The sequence below is a fragment of the Salmo salar genome, chromosome ssa14, assembly GCF_905237065.1.
Source record: "Salmo salar chromosome ssa14, Ssal_v3.1, whole genome shotgun sequence".
Lineage (NCBI taxonomy): Eukaryota > Metazoa > Chordata > Actinopteri > Salmoniformes > Salmonidae > Salmo > Salmo salar.
In genome coordinates this window covers 46412739-46433597 of record NC_059455.1, presented here as the reverse complement: position 1 = coordinate 46433597, position 20859 = coordinate 46412739, and the positions used below count along the sequence as shown (strand labels likewise).

The following is a 20859-nucleotide window of genomic DNA, read 5'->3' as shown; positions in this document are numbered from 1 at the left end:
CCTCTCTCACTCACTCCAACCCTCTCTCTCTCCCACCATCCCTCTTTCCCAACCTCTCTTTCCCACCCTCTCTCACTCACTCCAACCCTCTCTCTCTCCCACCATCCCTCTTTCCCAACCTCTCTTTCCCACCCTCTCTCTCTCCCACCCTCTCTCTCACACCGTCTCTCTCTCCCACCGTCTCTCTCTCCCACCCTTTCTCTTTCCCACCCTCTCTCTCTCCCTCCCTCTCTCTCTCCCACCCTCTCTCTCTCCCACCCTCTCTCTCTCCCTCCCTCTCTCTCCCACCCTCTCTCTCTCTCCCACATGCTCTCTTTCCCACCTTCTCTCTTTCCCACCCTCTCTCTCTCCCACCTTCTCTCTTTCCCACCCTCTCTCTCTCCCACCCTGTCTTTTCCACCCTCTTTCTCTCCTTCTCTCTCTCCCACCCTCTCTCTCTCCACACTCTCTCTCCCACCCTCTCTCTCTTTCCCACCTTCTCTCTTTCCCCCTCTCACTTTCCCACCTTCTCTCTTTCCCACCCTCTCTCTCTCCCCCACCCTCTCTCTCTCCCTCTCTCTCCCACCTTCTCTCTTTCCCACCCTCTCTCTCTCCCACCCTCTCTCTCCCACAGTCTCTCTCTCCCACCGTCTCTCTCTCCCACCCTTTCTCTTTCCCACCGTCTCTCTCTCCCACCCTCTCTCTCTCCCACCCTCTCTCTCTCCCACCCTCTCTCTCTCCCTCCCTCTCTCTCCCACCCTCTCTCTCTCTCCCACCTGCTCTCTTTCCCACCTTCTCTCTTTCCCACCCTCTCTCCCCCCACCCTCTCTCTCTCCCTCCCTCTCTCTCCCACCCTCTCTCTCTCTCCCACATGCTCTCTTTCCCACCCTCTCTCTCTCCCACCTTCTCTCTTTCCCACCCTCTCTCTCTCCCACCCTGTCTTTTCCACCCTCTTTCTCTCCTTCTCTCTCTCCCACCCTCTCTCTCTCCACACTCTCTCTCCCACCCTCTCTCTCTTTCCCACCTTCTCTCTTTCCCCCTCTCACTTTCCCACCCTCTCTCTCTCCCCACCCTCTCTCCCTCTCTCTCCTCACCATCTCTCTCTCCCACCTTCTCGCTTTCCCACCCTCTCTCTCTCCCACCTTCTCTCTTTCCCACCCTCTCTCTCTCCCACCCTCTATCTCTCTCCCACTTTCTCTCTTTCCCACCTTTTCTCTCTCCCACCCTCTCTCTCTCTCTCCCACCTTCTCTCTTTCCCATCTTCTCTCTCTCCCGCCCCCTCTCTCTCTCCCTCCTTTCTTTCCCTCCCTCTCTCTCCCCACCAGGTAGGTAAGCAGTTTATAATCACACCTTTTAGTAAAGTTGATGATGTCATAATATCACGCCTGCAATCCTCGTGAGCGGCGTGAGCTGTTACTTTGTCAAGCAGCTGGAGGAACATTCTATTCCAGCGTACCAAATTGCACCCTATTCCCTATATAGTGCATTACTTTTGACCAGGGTCCATAGGCTCATAGGGCTCTAGTCAAAAGTAGTGCACTATATACTTAATAGGCTACCATTTGGGAGGCATCCTCTGTCTTTGTATCTCTGCCTTACATGTGACCTCTATGGTCGGCTGCTTGGACATGGGGCTCAGCTCACTCCTCTCTGCAGTCAAAACAGGAACATGTTGTACGATTATCCTTAAAAAGCTCAGTGAGCAGGGAGGGAGGGAGGGAGGGAGGTAGGCAGAGAGGGAGGTAGGCAGAGAGGGAGGTAGGCAGAGAGGGAGAGAGGGAGGGAGGCAGAGAGGGAGGACGAGAGGCAGGGAGGGAGAGAGAGGCAGAGAGAGAGAGTGAGGCAGAGAGGGAGGATGAGAGGCAGGGAGGGAGAAAGAGAGGCAGGGAGGTAGGCAGAGAGGGAGGGAGGTAGGCAGAGAGGCAGGGAGGGAGGCAGAGAGGGAGGATGAGAGGCAGGGAGGGAGAAAGAGAGGCAGGGAGGTAGGCAGAGAGGGAGGGAGGTTGGCAGAGAGGCAGGGAGGGAGGCAGAGAGAGAGGGAGGTAGGCAGAGAAAGGGTGAGGCAGAGAGGGAGGTAGGCAGAGAGAGAGGGAGGACGAGAGGCAGGGAGGGAGACAGGGAAGGATGCAGAGAGGCAGGGAGGGAGGCAGGGAGGGAGGGAGAGGCAGAGAGAGAGTGAGGCAGAGCGGGAGGATGAGAGGCAGGGAGGGAGAAAGAGAGGCAGGGAGGTAGGCAGAGAGGGAGGGAGGTAGGTAGGCAGAGAGGCAGGGAGGGAGGCAGAGAGGGAGGATGAGAGGCAGGGACGGAGAAAGAGAGGCAGGGAGGTAGGCAGAGAGGGAGAGAGGTAGGCAGAGAGGCAGGGAGGGAGGCAGAGAGAGAGGGAGGTAGGCAGAGAGGCAGGGAGGGAGGCAGAGAGAGAGGGAGGACGAGAGGCAGGGAGGGAGACAGGGAAGGATGCAGAGAGGCAGGGAGGGAGGCAGGGGGGAGGGAGGCAGAGAGGCAGGGAGAGAGGGAGTCAGGGAGGGAGGGAGGGAGGGAGGCAGAGAGGCAGGGAGAACGAGAGGGAGGCAGAGAGGCACAGAGACCGAGAGGGAGGCAGAGAGGCAGGGAGAACGAGAGGAAGGCAGAGAGGCAGGGAGACCGAGAGGGAGGCAGAGAGGCAGAGAGGGAGGCAGAGAGGCAGAAAGACAGGGGACTGACAAATGGAAATCCTGTTATAGTTTCCGTTTGTAGTTCTACAGAAAACAGTTTTACTTAATTTTCCATGATCTAATTTTTACTCCATTGTCATGTCTGTTATGGACAACTTTGGTTATGTACTTAGTTTAGCTTGTTTGTGTACAATAGCTTCATTACACAGTGGTAGACTAAAACATTGTGGTGACGTTTTGGTTATATCCACCACTTTCTGAGATAGTTTCACTTTCTCAATCACTTTTTTCTTATACATTTGAGAGCACCTGGGGAGTGGGAGTGGAGCTAGGCACTGCAGGACCTGGATTAACCTCCACATCACCAGAGGAACAGAGGAGAAGTAGGATAAGGGTACGGCTAAAGGCTATACGAACTGGCCGTCTATGACGTCCGGAAGAAAGAGTAAAAGGAGCAGGTTTCTGGGCACGATAGCATAGATTCAAGGCATAGTGCACAGACAAAGGTCAGGTAGGATGTGAGTACATTGGAGGTAAACCTAGGCATTGAGTAATGATGAGAGAGATATAGTTTCTAGAGACATTTAAACCAGGTGATGTCATTGCATATGTAGGAGGTGGAACAACATGGTTGGTTAAGGCATATTGAGCAGGGCTAGAGGCTCTACAGTGAAATAAGACAGTAATCACTAACCAGGATAGTAATGGACGAGGCATATTGATATTAAAGAGAGGCATGCGTAGCCAAGTGAACATATGGGTCCAGTGAGTGGTTGAGCTGACTGGGGACACGGCGATTCAGACAGTTAGCAGGCCGATGCTAACAAGCTAACAGTTAGTAGGCCGGGGCTAAACAAGCTAGCAGTTAGCAGACCGGGGCTGGCAAGCTAGCAGTTAGCAGACCGGGTTAGCAAGCAAGCAGTTGGCAGACCGGGGCTAGCAGTTAGCAGACTGGGGCAGGTAAGCTAGCAGTTAGCAGACCGGGGCAAGCAAGCTAGCAGTTAACAGACCGGGGCTAGCAAGTTAGCCTTTGGGGGACGTCGCGATGGGGGTAAGTCTGTTTTTGCCTCTTCGTGCGGTGACGTCGATAGACCAGTCGTGGAATTAGTAGGGTTCCAAGTAGCTCTAGGTAGCTAGTAGGCCGCGGTTAGCAGAATGGGCCTTCAGCGGACGCCGCGCCAGAGGGGCCTGTTGGAATCCTCGGGCAGATTATGTCGGTATTCCAGTCGTAGAAGATCGGCGGGGTTCCGTGCCCCGTACCGGCAGTAGAAGGGGACAACTATTTCATGTTTTTTTTAAATATTATTAGACTACACGAATGTCAAAAAGATAAGCAGAATAATATATTGTTTTTAGGCTTTAAGTGAAGTAGGTAATAAACAAAAGTGAAATGAACAATAAAAATGAACAGTAAACATTACACTCACAGAAGTTCCAAAAGAATAAAGACATTTCAAATGTCATAATATGTATATATACAGTGTTGTAGCAATGTGCAAATGGTTAAAGTACAAAAGGGAAAATAAATAGACATAAATATGGATTGTATTTACAATGGTGTTTGTTCTTCACTGGTTGCCCTTTTCTTGTGGCAACAGGTCACAAATCTCTCTCTCTCTTTCTCAAGGCAATATGCTGACAGCACCAGCTGAAACTGGTTTGTAAACATGCTGAGGCACAGGGTTAGTGACCTTTGAACTCAGAGACAGCAGACCCCTCCCCTCCTTACCCCTCAGGAGAGGACTGTCTGCAGAGTATGGGAGTAGAAAAACGACCTAGCAACAAGCTGACTAATCAACCACACTGTCAACATAATCTTGGGCAATGGTTTCATAATAACATGTATCACTTACATTGTAATAGTATGAGTTTATTTAATATCATGACAATGAGAGAGAGAGAGAGAGAGACATTTTGTGTTGTACCTTTTTCCACACTATGGGTTTGGGGTAGAGTGTACCCCATGGCTTTCTCTAACCCAATCCATTAGCTACCACAACTGTTTTCTGCTCTATGACCAGTCCACAATGAGCTGAATATGGAGCTTTGAAATCACAACGTCTACATCTGAGAAGGTAACACACACATCATTAAACAGAACAGTAGGCTACTTATTATATCTCTCTGTGTGTCATTGGCAAGGCATGAAGACATAGGCAGTGGCAGAATAGTCCATTATAATCTATCTGGACCGATAAGGTAATGCAGGAAGCTGTAGGCAGTAGCAGAACGTGAACAGCAGCAGGAAGAATTGTGTGTCGCTCCCCTTTCCTGTGTGACCGCCTGCGTCAGCGTCGCGCAGTGGGAGTTTTCCGCTGACGAATACACGGTTGATGTGCGCACTACGCTACAGTAGGCTAGTCCAGAGAGACGGATAGAGGAGGAACGAGAGGACACCGTCAGCGAGCCAGTGCCACGGAGAAACAAAACCTTCAAGCTTTTATAAAACGGTCAAGTTAATAACTGATCTATTGAATTTAGAAGATGGTGATCTCATATTCTTGGTGAGTAGACTAACTAATGACCTCGTCTTTTGATCTGTTTAGTGGCAAAGCGAAAACATATTTCAACATCAGCGGTTTTGTAACCAGTCATTAATGCTGAGTGTTTGATAAGCCTCTTTGTGTGAGGGAAAGTTGTCTTAAAGTTATATAAGAAGTAACAAAAAGCGGACAACTATTTCATGTTTTTATATATATATTTTATTAGACTACACGAATGTCAAAAAAGATAAGCAGAATAATATATTGTTTTTAGGCTTTAAGTTTGGTTTTGGTTGTATGAAAGCTATTTATATCGACAAAAAACCTTTTGATAGTGTTCTCCAGTAGTTGTTTTGCTTGCTGTAGCCTAGTTGGGTCTTGTAATAGAGACCCCAAACAGCAACAGCTGAGTGAGACTAGCTGCTGGGTTGACCAGCACAATGTTTTCATTGTAAAGGCCTAATTACCGACCACATGAAGTTCGCGGAGTGACGAGGTCAGCGGCGGAAGTTGGGTCGCGTTTATAACGGGATGGAAGCCAAATAGTGAGGCAGTGGGTACTTAGTAGTAGTGGCAATTTGAGTCAAATATTGGTTGGTGTGTGTGTGTGTGTGTGTGTGTGTGTGTGTGTGTGTGTGTGTGTGTGTGTGTGTGTGTGTGTGTGTGTGTGTTGCACAGTGCTATGCAACACTGCAATTCAGGTATTTCTGCTGCTGTGAGTCATTGAATTATTTATATTAGTCACCCCCCCCACACACACACACATATACACACATACACACACACACACACACACACACACACACACACACACACACACACACACACACACACACACACACACACACACCTGTACACTCACCATTAAATTTGACCTGAGTGAGAGGGGATGTCAAGGAACAGAATGTCTCTTGGAGACATTTTCATAAAATTGCAGAAGAAAACCATAACTTATTCTGAAACAACACACACATTGTATTTAAGCAATAAGGCCCGAGGAGGTGTGGTATATGGCAAATATACCACAGCTAAGGATGGTTCTTATGCACAATGCAACGCGGTGTGCCTGGATACAGCCCTTAGCCATGGTATATTGGTCAGATACCACCACCCCAGAGGTGCCTTATTGCTATTGTAAACTGGTTACCAACATAATTAGAAAAGTAAACAAGTCATTTTGTCTCATACCCATGGAATATTGTCTGATATACCACAGCTTTCAGCCAATCAGCATCCAGGACCCAATTTACCCGGTTTATAAATTGACATATTGTAGTGAAACCTTTGCAATCACTACAAATGGATAATGCAGTTAGTCATACAACCAGACATGAGATAGTTCCTTCTCTGTAGAAACTGTGTGTTCTTTCTTTTAACACCAAGACAAATTCCTAGCAACCATGTGTTATATAAATGTTTTCAGAGTCTTAACTGCCCTGTCCTGATAGTTATATTTGTGAGTATGACACTGAGTATTGTGTGGTTACCTTGGATACTGTCAGCATTATATAGTGGACACTGACAGGGCAGTCTGTTCTTGACTTATTCCTTCCTAGTAGTACATTCCTCTTAATTCTTCCTAGTAGTACATTCCTCTTAATTCTTCCTAGTAGTACATTCCTCTTAATTCTTCCTAGTAGTACATTCCTCTTAATTCTTCCTAGTAGTACATTCCTCTTAATTCTTCCTAGTAGTACATTCCTCTTAATTCTTCCTGGTAGTATATTCCTCTTAATTCTTCCTAGTAGTACATTCCTCTTAATTCTTCCTGGTAGTATATTCCTCTTAATTCTTCCTAGTAGTACATTCCTCTTAATTCTTCCTAGTAGTACATTCCTCTTAATTCTTCCTAGTAGTACATTCCTCTTAATTCTTCCTAGTAGTACATTCCTCTTAATTCTTCCTGGTAGTATATTCCTCTTAATTCTTCCTAGTAGTACATTCCTCTTAATTCTTCCTAGTAGTATATTCCTCTTAATTATTCCTAGTAGTATATTCCTCTTAATTCTTCCAAGTAGTATATTCCTCTTAATTCTTCCTAGTAGTACATTCCTCTTAATTCTTCCAAGTAGTATATTCCTCTTAATTCTTCCTAGTATTACATTCCTCTTAACCCTTCCTAGTAGTACATTCCTCTTAATTCTTCCTGGTAGTACATTCCTCTTAATCCTTCCTAGTAGTACATAGGGCAAGAGTTCAAATTACTAGAGTAGAGAGCTTTTCTGCGACAACATGTTTTGTTTAAAGCCTCTACACCAGGTGTATTCAAGCTGAAGTACACAACCCCCTAGGGGTCCTACAGAGGGTTCTGCGAAAATATACAAATATAAAAGCAGGAAACTTATTGTTTTTTATTTGAATGTTTTTCTGAATATCACTACAAAACAACTAAATTCAACTAATTTGAATGACATACCTACAGTATAGAAGAGGGTAATATCTTCTTTCTAATGATGATAAAACTTTATATCTCAACCCCTTAATATTAATTGGAGTGAATAACACTCACTGGAATATCTGACAGGCTTTGAAAATGTACTCTTGAGTACTGCTCGTGGCAAGGTGGTAAGTTTTCTTGACTTGGACATGGCTGTTTGCCAACACATGGCTAACCTTTGTTTAACCAGCTAAACAGCTACTTGCAAACATGTATTTGGAGTTACCTTTTTTTTTTTTTACTGATAGGCTATATCTTCTAATTTTAACCATAGGTCAAAATAATGAAAAAACTATTTTCCCAAATCTATTCATTTGAAAATGTTGATTACTTCTCCTTGCCATTATCGTTCACAAAAATAAAACATGGGTAAAGAAATGTGCAAGAAAAGGTTGAAGACCACTGCTCTACTCTCCTGTGTTTTACACTTTAAGTTAGAGTCCAGTTGAGTCTATTTAAGTATGTATTTACAGTAGTATTCAACACAAGCTAAGTTTGTAATCATTAAATAGACCTGTATGTTGTTTGTTCTGTGTGGGCTTGGTTTCCACTGTACTCCCTGTTTCACTGGGGCCAAAATAGCCTGCTCTAGACATAATTTTCCCTCAGAAATATTCCGTCCTGGACTCCCTCCCTCCCAGTTTCCCAGCCCTCCCTGTTTCCACGTTTTCTCCCTGAAAAACGGCCCTGGAATCACTGGAATGTTAATGACGAGAAGGAAAGCGAGAAAGACCTATTGACATTTTTAGCCTAGCCTGCAGTTTCCCTTGTCTTTCACTAAAGCAAAAAAAAAATCTAATTGGATTGCAATAGTTATTGAGCATGTTTATGACATGGGTTATCAATATCTAGGCTATGTAAGTTATTAGTGGTTGTTGGATCATTTGTAGGGACGGCTTTCATTAGTTTAAATAAGCAGATGTCCTCCTTTTTAAAACCTGTCAAACCAGTACAGGTACCTCAGTCAAGGAATGAGGTTGGAAAATAACGATCCTACCAGTGCTGTGTGTCACAATGAACAACAAAAGCAGTATCAGATTACTCTGCTGTGGTTTTGCCCATTAACAACGAGACATAGATCTAATTTATTGTTGGCAGTTTGTGAAATGTTATTGGAAAGGAAAGTCCCAGTGATGGGTTTTCTTTTTCCATATGTCTTATGGTACATGATTGACATGGAAATATTGTGGGTGAAATTGAGCAGTGTGAATGTTACTGAGTAAATACCGCATTTTGCAACTTTGCATGACTCAACCATGGGTATTGTTAAACTCTGTTTTCACCGGACTGATATTAGCTATAGTAGTCAGAAAATGCATTATAAATAACGTCAGTGTCCGAAAAAAGCTTGTGAATCACTGTTACACATTCAGTTATTACAGTAGACTACTGATTCACCGAGTGAGTGGGCACGGCATTGTGTATGACTCATGGATATATCGGGGGGCCGTGAAAATATATATTTTTTAATGTAATCGACTTAATAGCAGGAGTTTCTGTGATTAATCACAAATTCAGAATTTGCTAAAATTGAGCTGTAATTTATAATTTTATATGCAAAAACTATTACAAGGATATTGATGTCTTGATTTAGCAAAATCAGATACATTGATAAAGTACACCTTTTTAATTTTTTTTTACCTCAATGTCAACTTGTTTTGACATCACATTGTTGTTTTTAGCTGTATAAGTTATGTATCTGGGATGTTTTCAGACAATACAATTAATCACGATAAAATAAATTGTGCACTAAAATTACAAAGAAAAGTTAACTTAACTTTAACAGTTGTAATTGTTATACCTCCGTTTTCACGAGACATATAGTCAGCAAAATACGGTGCCTTAGAAAAGCTTTTGAATCACTATTACACATCCATGTACTACAGTTAGTGAGTATTCATTCATCACCATTGCAGTATTAATGTGTATTGTTAATGTATATTCACCATTCATTTTTTTTTACTGTTTTGTATCCAGGCAGATCGTCTAACCGCCCTAGAGAAGCCATGAGTGGGGTCCTGAAGAGGAAGTATTCCGAGGTAGAAGAGGAGGACCCTTGTTACTCCTCCCCCTCTTCCTCCGCCTCCTCCTCCTCCCACTCTTCCTCCGCCTCCTCGGAATGGGAGTCGGATGAGGAGAGCTGCAACAGTGACAACCAAGACTTCACCCCTGCCTCACCTACCTCCCATCTACCCAGTAAGTCAATAAGAATGATGTAGCTACATTAACACATCTCAGAATGATGTAGCTACATTAACACATCTCAGAATGATGTAGCTACATTAACACATCTCAGAAATGATGTAGCTACATTAACACATCTCAGAATGATGTAGCTACATTAACACATCTCAGAATGATGTAGCTACATTAACACATCTCAGAATGATGTAGCTACATTAACACATCTCAGAAATGATGTAGCTACATTAACACATCTCAGAATGATGTAGCTACATTAACACATCTCAGAATGATGTAGCTACATTAACACATCTCAGAATGATGTAGCTACATTAACACATCTCAGAATGATGTAGCTACATTAACACATCTCAGAAATGATGTAGCTACATTAACACATCTCAGAATGATGTAGCTACATTAACACATTTGTTGATGATCCATGTTATTACAATCATAAAGCAATTTTTTGGCCAGTAGATCTCATGAGGAAACCCCTTGAATATATATCTATACAGTATGTCTATATACAGTATATGTTAATGTATATAATTTTTATGGTCATTGGTCAATAAACTTGCAATGAATATGTATTTTATCTTTCAAATAAATGTAAAGCTACACTATTGTTATCAGAGTCACTGCTAGGGATTGTATTGAAGGAGTGTCCCGTTATCACACTACAGCAGCTAAGTTACAACCTGCTGATAGCAGAGAATAGGCTTCTCTTTTAGGTGCTGGGCTTTGCCCCTAGAGTTGACTGAATCATTTGACTAAGCAATATGATGTGAATTACAGTTATCACGCTTAAGCTGCAAATAGGTTCATGTTATTTCATTCAAAGATCACTATAAACTCCAGTGACACTGTTTTGAATGAACATCACATAGACTATGTTGAACCTAAAGGAAGTGTGTCTATTAGATTGTGATTGATATTTTGATTTCATGGAACAAAAATAAATAAATAATACTATTTCTATTTCATGTGCTAATAATTTTTTCTCACCACATTGAGAGTTAGATTCATTACAGGATGGATGTGAAATAGGTCATAAATAGTTAATCAATCATGAAACTACCATCTCTCCCCCACACAACTGCAAACACACTGTGTCCCAGTATGGAATGTCTTTAGCCAAAATAACAGCAGCGGAACTAAGCTTGAATCCCAAATGGCACGTTCTTCCCTATGTAGTGCACTACTTTTGACCAGGGCCCTATGGCAACTTCTTCCCTATGTAGTGCACTTCTTTTGATCAGGGCCCCTATAGGTAATAGGGTGCCATTTGGGACATGGAATAGGTTACTACGTAGCTTGCTGAGCTGTTGTTTACCAACCTCCTCACTTTTGAGTTCCTTCTCCACTCCAGCATGTGTGAAGGTCAAACGACTCGTTATCATGAGGCCAAACTGTCAAATGAAAACCGCGACCTGATGGGTCATCAGTGACCTGATGGGTCTTTAACAGTCTCTTAGTAGTAGGATGACTAGTACTTCTCACCAAACTGCAGAGAGGTGAGAGGGTCTTACTATAATTACAAGCAGGGTCTCTTTCTGTCTCTTCATTCTCTCTCATTTGCCTTCGGTTGCATTATTATAAAAACTCCTTGGTGTTTTGTTTCTAACAGATAAACTCCCCCATGTTCAACTCTGGTGACCCAGTTGACAAAGTTGTTAACACTGGGTTGTAACTTGTAACCGTTGACAGTGAGGTAGCGTAGTCTGCCACCCAGTGGCGGCTGACAGAACTGCAGGATCAGCACTTTCAGCATACTTATTTTGTATTTATTTTTATTTATTTAACTAGGAAAGTCAGTTAAGTACAAATTCGCATTTACAATGACGGCTTACCAAAATGCAAAAGGCCTCCTGCGGGGACGGGGGCTGGGATTAAAAATACAATAAAAAAATATATATATATAAATATAGGACAAAACACACATCACGACAAGAGAGACACCAAAACACTACATTCAGAACTGATATGCAGTAGATCTAACAAGCTGACATTGACAAAGGTATAGAATACACCAACTTCTTGTCGTGACTCTAAACCCTGTTTCCTCCTCCTCCTCCACCACCAACAGTCCGCTCCATCCTGAAGAGCCCAAAACTTTCCCATGACAACAGCGGCCATAGCAACAGCGTTGTCTTCAACCAGGTGAAGGTGTTCCTGTTCCGGCGTTGCCAGGGTTTCACCAGCGTTCCGAGGCGCGGCGGCGCCACCCTGGGCATGGTGAGGAAGCATAGCGCCCTCCGGAGGTACACACTGGCAGAGCACACCCAGGAGAGACGAAGGAGGCGCAGGGAGAGACTCAGAGATAGACTGAGGGAGGAGAGGCTGGAGACACTCAGACAGAGAGTAAGTATTCTAGACTTCTAATCTACTAGTGAGCACTGTAGACCTCATTGCCAGGGCGGTTTCCCTTGAACCAGATTAAGCCTACCCCTGGACTAAAAAAACATGCTGTCCTGTGTTTGTCCCAGTCGAGTGCAAACTGACCATTCTGGTATAGTTTCTTGCATCCCATTTGCTTAAATTAAAATCAAATCAAAATCAAATAATCAAATCAAAAGTTATTTGTCACAATGCTTACTTACGAGCCCCTAAACAACAATGCAGTTTTAAGAAAAAATAAGTGTTAAGAAAGTATTTACTAAATAAACTGAAGTAAACAATAAATAAATAAAATATAAAAATGAATAAAAAATATAAAATAAAAAAATAAATATTCATTAAAGAGCAACAATAAAATAACAGTAACGAGGCTCTATACAGGGGGTACCGGTACAGAGTCAATGTGGAGATTATATACAGGGTGTTACGGTACAGAGTCAATGTGGAGGCTATATACAGGGGGTACTGGTACAGAGTCAATGTGGAGACTATATACAGGGTGTTACGGTACAGAGTCAATGTGGAGGCTATATACAGGGGGTACCGGTACAGAGTCAATGTGGAGGCTATATACAGGGGGTACCGGTACAGAGTCAATGTGGAGACTATATACAAGGGGTACCGGTACAGAGTCAATGTGGAGGCTATATACAGGGGGTACCGGTACAGAGTCAATGTGGAGGCTATATACAGGGGGTACCGGTACAGAGTCAATGTGGAGACTATATACAGGGGGTACCGATACAGAGTCAATGTGGAGGCTATATACAGGGGGTACCGGTACAGAGTCAATGTGGAGACTATATACAGGGGGTACCGGTACAGAGTCAATGTGGAGACTATATACAGGGGGTACCGGTACAGAGTCAATGTGGAGGCTATATACAGGGGGTACCGGTACAGAGTCAATGTGGAGGCTATATACAGGGGGTACCGGTACAGAGTCAATGTGGAGGCCATATACAGGGGGTACCGGTACAGAGTCAATGTGGAGACTATATACAGGGGGTACCGGTACAGAGTCAATGTGGAGGCTATATACAGGGGGTACCGGTACAGAGTCAATGTGGAGGCTATATACAGGGGGTACCGGTACAGGGTCAATGTGGAGGCTATATACAGGGGGGTACCAGTACAGAGTCAATGTGCGGGGGTACAGGTTAGTTGAGGTAATTGAGGTAATATGTACATGTAGGTAGAGGTAAAGTGACTATGCATAGATAATAAACAGCAAGTAGCAACAGTGAAAAATGCAGGGGGGGGGCATTTGGTTGTTCAGGAGTCTTATGGCTTGGGGGGTAGAAGCTGTTAAGGAGCCTCTTGGACCTAGACTTGGTGCTCCGGTACCGCTTGCCGTGCGGTAGCAGAGAGAACAGTCTATGACTGGGGTGGCTGGAGTCTTTGCCTATTTTTAGGGCCTTCCTCTGACACCTCCTAGTATAGAGGTCCTGGATGGCAGGAAGCTTGGCCCAAGTGATGTACTGGGCCGTACGCGCTACTCTCTGTAGTGCCTTGCAGTCGGAGGCCGAGCAGTTGACATACCAGGCGGTAATGCAACCGGTCAGGATGCTGTTGATGGTGCGGCTGTAGAACTTTTTGAGGATCTGGGGACCCATGCCAAATCTTTCCAGTCTCCTGAGGGGAATAGGTTTTGTTGTGCCCTCTTCACAACTGTTTTGGTATGTTTGGACCATGTTAGTTTGTTGGTGATGTGGACACAGAGGAACTTGAAGCTCTCAACCTGCTCCACTACAGCCCCGTCGATGAGAATGGGGGTGTGCTTGGCCCTCCTTTTCCTGTAGTCCACAATCATCTCCTTTGTCTTGATCACGTTGAGGAAGAGGTTGTTATCCTGGCACCACACTGCCAGGTCTCTGACCTCCCTATAGGCTGTCTAATCTTACAGTAACTTAAAGGTCATGTATGTGGGTCATTCCACCCACCATCTCAAATTGTTCTGAATGTTTATGTTGTTAGAAAACAGATGAGATTAGCTTTCTTCCAACATTATTTTGTTGAAATATAATTTGAAATTAAGTTCAGGATGATTTTGACATGATCCATGAAAATGTTAATATAGGTACCATTGACTTGCATTGGATTTGTGCCACAAATGCAAAAAAAAGTTACCATTTGAAACAGTGGTCAGGTAAACAAAACCAAAGCATGGATTGCAGTCATACCTTGTCCATAAACTGGTTACAAGGTAAGGAAACCAATATGTTATGTTGTAATTCAAATGAACTATCTCTTTAACATTGAAATGGGGGAAGAACAGCACCATCTAGTGGTCAGAATCTGGTAATACCAGGACATAGGATGGGACAAAAACCAAACAACTTCAATGACTCCTTTCTGAACAGGGGGGGGGACATCACCAGATTCACTGAGAATACATAGGGTGAAGAAACAATAGAGTTGCAGCTCCATACTACTGGTCAGTCATAGCAGCTCTATACTACTGGTCAGTCATAGCAGCTCTATACTCCTGGTCAGTCATAGCAGCTCTATACTACTGGTCAGTCATAGCAGCTCTATACTACTGTTCAGTCATAGCAGCTCCATACTACTGGTCAGTCATAGCAGCTCTATACTACTGTTCAGTCATAGCAGCTCCATACTACTGGTCAGTCATAGCAGCTCCATACTACTGGTCAGTCATAGCAGCTCTATACTACTGGTCAGTCATAGCAGCTCCATACTACTGGTCAGTCATAGCAGCTCTATACTACTGGTCAGTCATAGCAGCTCCATACTACTGGTCAGTCATAGCAGCTCTATACTACTGGTCAGTCATAGCAGCTCCATACTACTGGTCAGTCATAGCAGCTCTATACTACTGGTCAGTCATAGCAGCTCTATACTACTGGTCAGTCATAGCAGCTGGTCAGTCATAGCAGCTCCATACTACTGGTCAGTCATAGCAGCTCCATAATACTGGTCAGTCATAGCAGCTGGTCAGTCATAGCAGCTCCATACTACTGGTCAGTCATAGCAGCTCCATAATACTGGTCAGTCATAGCAGCTCTATACTACTGGTCAGACATAGCAGCTGGTCAGTCATAGCAACTGGGGGGTCTGTGGGTGGTTGGGGTGTGGGGGGTCTGTGGGTGGTTGGGTGTGGGGGTCTGTGGGTGGTTGGCAAGTGGGGGATCTGTGGGTGGCTGGGGCGTGGGGTTCTGTGGGTGGTTGGGTGTGGGGGGTCTGTGGGTGACTGACGAGTGAGGGGTCTGTGGGTGGTTGGGGTGTGGGGGTCTGTGGGTGGTTGGGGTGTGGGGGGTCTGTGGGTGGTTGGGGTGTGGGGGATCTGTGGGTGGTTGGGGCGTGGGGGGTTCTGTGGGTGGTTGGCGAGTGGGGGTCTGTGGGTGGTTGGGGTATGGGGGGTCTGTGGGTGGTTGGCGAGTGGGGGGTCTGTGGGTGGTTGGGGTGTGGGGGGTCTGTGGGTGGTTGGTGAGTGGGGGGTCTGTGGGTGGTTCGTGAGTGGGGGTTCTGTGGGTCGTTGGAGCGTGGGGGTCTGTGGGTGGTTGGGGCGTGGGGGTCTGTGGGTGGTTGGGGTGTGGGGGGTCTGTGGGTGGTTGGTGAGTGGGGGGTCTGTGGGTGGTTGGGGTGTGGGGGGTCTGTGGGTGGTTGGTGAGTGGGGGGTCTGTGGGTGGTTGGTGAGTGGGGGTTCTGTGGGTGGTTAAGGCGTGGGGGGTCTGTGGGTGGTTGGGGCGTGGGGGGTCTGTGGGTGGTTGGGGTGTGGGGGGTCTGTGGGTGGTTGGTGAGTGGGGGGTCTGTGGGTGGTTGGGGCGTGGGGGGTCTGTGGGTGGTTGGGGCGTGGGGGGGTCTGTGGGTGGTTGGGGTGTGGGGGGTCCGTGTTTAAAAAAAAAAAACATTTCTTTTGATTCCTCATGTCTTACTCATTGTTAGAAAAAAAAGTTTGGTCCAAATCATATATTAGTTATATTTATTGAATATTATATGAATCCTATGGGCAATTTGGGTGCAATCAATTAGCTTTATTTCTCAGAGATCAAATTATATTTCAACAAAATAATGTTGCAGGAAAGCTAATCTTATCTGTTTCTAACTATAGAAACGATTTCAGAACGTTCTGAGATGGTGAGTGTCATGGCCTGCGGAAATGACATGGAACGACCCAGATGGGTTACTGAAATGACATGGAACGACCCAGATGGGTTACTGAAATGACATGGAACGACCCAGATGGGTTACTGAAATGACATGGAACGACCCAGATGGGTTACTGAAATGACATGGAACGACCCAGATGGGTTACTGAAATGACATGGAACGACCCAGATGGGTTACTGAAATGACATGGAACGATCCAAAAGAGTTGCATCTTGTCTTCCTTGACTCCCTTGAAAATACTCTAAAAGCGTTTAAAAAGAAAAGTTAAGGACTATGTGTAAATATTTTATTTTATTTTAAGTAACTCTCTTCTCTCCAGCTGACAGCCAGTGGCATTATGGACCAGGAGGAGTTAGATCGCCTCACCATCGATCAGATCAACCAGGTGCCAGACGAAGACATCGAGGCCCACCTTCCTGCGGCTGACCTTGAGGATGGGGAAGAGGATGGAGGTGACGGTGGGTTCCTGTACCCCTACGCTTCCCGCCAGAGACAGGCTCTACTCCGTGCGGCGGGGGTGAGGCACATCGACCGGGAGGAGAAGAGAGAGCTCCATGCTCTGAGGAAATCCCGAGAGGACTGTGGATGTGACTGCCAGGGATTCTGTGAACCTGAGACCTGCGCCTGTAGTCTGAACGGGATCAAGTGCCAGGTGAGAGCCATGCAGATGTGAGGGGTTTGATCCCTGGGCGTCTGATGAACAAAAGCCATTTGGCAAAGAATGAGAATACTCTCCCACACCTAGATCAGATGCAAATTTTAGTCATATAATGAGCTAAGATTTCAATCATATAATGAGTTAAGATGAATGTGATTTCTCTCCGCAACAGATGGATCGCTCTAACTTCCCTTGCGGCTGCACCAAGGATGGCTGTGGGAATACTAACGGTCGCGTGGAGTTCAACTCCAGACGGGTCCAGACCCACTATATACACACTGTCATGAGGCTGGAGCTGGAGAGGAGACTGCAGGATGAGATACTAACCCAGAGGAGAGACCCAGAGGAGAACCAAGAGGATCTCCAGGAGCTCCAGGACCAGGGGCAGCATCCGCAGCACAGTGCCCAGGAGGGGAGATGCCCCTTCGGGTTCACCCTGGAAGAAGAGGGCCTCCCTCTCTCCATCCCCACCACCCCTACCTTCCACTTCAGCTCTGAACTGTGTGAGGTTGGGGAGAATAGTTGCTGTAGTGACATGACCGACTCGTCCGGCGTCTCTGCCCAGAGCGAGGACTCCGACGTGGGAGGAAGCCCTCGAGAGCACCAGCCTCTCTTGGATGTGGACAATGGAGGTCTGGCTTGTGTCCTCAGCTTCTGTGACTCTGACAATGAGGACTGCTCCATGGGCAGTGAAAGTGACACAAAGCCAGGGAGACAACCATCGCCACACCTTCCCCAGTGTCTCGGCAGCTTCGACACGTCGTACAGTCTCTGTATAGACACCACAGCCACCCTCGGCCTGTCCAACGCACCCAGTTCACACACAGACAATACACAAAGGTACACAGAGAAGACACACAGACACACAGACAACAGCAGCGGCGGTTCTTTCATGGCCGAGTATCAAGACGACAATGCCAACCAAGCGACGGCCCTGTTCGCCCACAGTCCCCTCCAGGACTACCCCAACACACCCTCTCCCTCCATAGACTACTCATCCAGCAGCTACATGGACCTCAGTCTCTCCTCTGACTCGGATTTGGAGCTCTTCGATAACTTCCCTACAGACTATAGCTCAGCCCCTCTACACAACTCATTCAAAGGCCACAAGCACCCTGACAACTTCCTTCATCTGCAGGTGTTGAGTTCTGCAAATGTCCCACAGTTCAATGAGACAGCTGGCACCTGCCTCCTGGAGTCTCTGATTGGCTTATCTGAACCAATAGAAACTCCTTCATTCACAGATAATCAGTTATTGGAGCAGGTAATTCAGTGACCAATGGGCTGAACTGTCATGATTCTGTGGGATCTGATTGGCTCATGGACATTGCAATGAGCTTAGAAGAACATAAATATGTACAGTCTACAGTTTGTATTTTAATAAGATATTTGAATGTACAGTATGAGATATTTTATTCAGATTTATTATAGGATATGTTGAAGAAGAGGCACATTATGGTTATTCATGATTTAGACAATATTATACATGAGAAAATATCACAGAACCCTAAATGTCATCACTAGAACATATAACATGTTTCATGTTTCCTGATGTTCATGTTTTTTGATGTGCTTTCCAGCCGTTATTTATAAATGATTATTAATTAAAAAAAGAAAATAGCTTAATTAATTTATTTACTTGATGTACATTTTTTTTTAGCTGAGGGATTGTAATTGCTGGAATCACCATGAGAGACCCGTGAGACAGACAGACAGAGACATTCATGAATTTTATGAATTGTATTCATGTGAAGTTTTGTTTCAATCAAGACGGTGGCACAATATTCAGAATTACATCATCTAGTCATTTATTATTAATTGTAGTACTACTACTGTGCATTGGCCTACATGAAATGATTTAGCTAAATGTATTGCTATTTATTTGTGTCAAAACGCCATAGTTTCATGTATTGGAGATCCATCTCTCTCCTCCACCATAGGTAACTTATTTTTTTTCTTCGTTTGGCTTATTTGACAAACTGAAAAGTCATTGCTTTGCAAAAATATCAATGGAATCTGATATGTGCTCCGTGTATTTAAGAAAGTTTTGCATTGTGTCTTTTTAAGTTATTTTTAATGGAAATATATTAGCATTTACAATGTGTTACTGAATCTTGTATTTTAAAGCAAAGTCAAATCTTTTATCTATGAATAAACATAAATCTTTTGGAACAATGTTGAACAGAGAGCTTATCCTTTTATAGGCTACTGCATGTATAACAGAACTAAAAACAACAACAATGTGACCAACCAAACAGTCTTCAAAAACATTATCAGTCCAGTTAAAATAATAAGCTAATTATTGGAGAAAAAAATGACTTCTTAAACTCACTTCATTAATTTACTGTACTCCAGAGATTCACTAAAGGGTTATTACTAATGGCTGTCAAGTGACCGATGAGATGAAAAGCGTTGCGGTAGCTACTGACAAAGAAGAACATCAAGACGAAGCAGCTGCTTTACAAGTGGGACACATTGTTGACACTACATCCCGAGGGGTTCGTGCTGATTGTACGGAGATTGTGACAGCCGGGTTAAAATGGCGTCCCTTGACAGGGCAAGAACAAGATGTATGTCAGGAGAAGTGCAATATTATCATAAGGAGATTTATACTTGGAATACAGAGGAGGGAAAAAGAGAGGCAGAGGAGGTCTAAGAAAGAGAGGGAGGAAGAGGGTGAGCTTGAGTCGGTTAAAAATGGCAGAAAAAGGGAGATTGTTTGTTATAGAAGAATGGTTAGAAAGCGTAAGCAGAGTGAGTTGAAGACAGGAAGAGAAATGGAAATGAATGAGGGCGAAGTATCGGAGGTGGTAGGTGTGGTGAAGTTCTCGGAGCCCGAGGCTTGAACTGAGGGTCAGGATAAAGATGAGTCTGTGACAGTAGGAGTGAAGTTTTGGGAAAAAGTGGACCCATTTGTGGTTTCAGGGTGGATGAAAACAGAGTTGGGTGCTGTGGAATCGGTGAGGGTAACCAGAAGTGGTCTTGTGATAACTGTTTGTGTTTCTGCTGGTCAGAAGGAGCAGGCTCTCCATGTTAAACGAATGGGGACAAGAGATGTGAATTGTTTTGTTCTCAAGAAAAGGGCGCCATTGAAAGGAGTGATTACTGGGGTAGCGGTAAATGTGAAAGCTGACCAACTGAAGGGGAAGATTCCCGGTGTTTGTGATGCTCGTTGTTTAGTGCGACGCAGACAGGGTGGCGAAGCAGAAGAGTCATTGTCTGTTCTTTGAGTTTTGATGTTGAGTCTTTGCCCGACAAAGTGATGTTAGGATATATACGTTTTCCTATCAGAGCTTTTGTGCCGAACACATTACGTTGTTACAGGTGTCAAGCTTATGGGCAGCAGTGTGTAGGAGGGAGGTTCCTAGGTGTGAGAAGTGTGCGGAAGGGCATGAGACAAAGGAATGTGTAGCATTGGGGAAAGTAGTGGTATGTGTTAATTGTAGGGGTGCCCATGGGGCTGGGGATCAGAAATGTCCCATGTGAGAGAGGCAGGTTGAGGTTTCCAGGGTTAGAGTAGTGCAGAAGTTGTCATATGCTGAGGCAGTGAAGAAAGTAGAGGAAGATGGGTCAAGGGGGAGGGATCCTGAGAGGAGTGGTGTGACTAGAAGATCTGTACCAGTACAGAGGGATAAACCACAAGTGATATATGTTTCAGAAAGATTGGATTTTTTGCAGTTAAAGCAATGGTTATCAACTGTACTGCAGGGATGGAACGTAAGTTACAGAAAAAAGAGGTTGTGGTGGCAGCTGCATAGAGGTTTTTGGGTGTGCGAGACTTGACGTAAGAAGAGTTACTGTTACAGTGCTAAATATGTGTATGTGACTAATAAACATTTGATTTGAAGAATTACAGGGTGTGTTAAGTGGTGGTGTCCCACCCGTTCAGGCTGTTGACCTGAAGTATTTTTTTTATTTAATTTTTATTTAACT

At 44.9% G+C, this 20859-nt stretch overlaps 1 protein-coding gene across 1 annotated transcript; it reads left to right on the top strand.

Annotated features, from left to right (window-relative positions):
• Positions 1 to 4914: 4914 nt before the first annotated feature.
• LOC106569802 (cysteine/serine-rich nuclear protein 1) lies at positions 4915 to 19105 on the top strand. The gene is made up of 5 exons (XM_014141426.2): positions 4915 to 5134; positions 9528 to 9746; positions 11824 to 12098; positions 16588 to 16920; positions 17099 to 19105. Exons 2-5 carry the CDS (start codon positions 9557 to 9559, stop codon positions 18200 to 18202), a joined length of 1902 nt encoding a protein of 633 aa, XP_013996901.1. The 5' UTR covers positions 4915 to 5134; positions 9528 to 9556; the 3' UTR covers positions 18203 to 19105.
• Positions 19106 to 20859: the final 1754 nt, after the last annotated feature.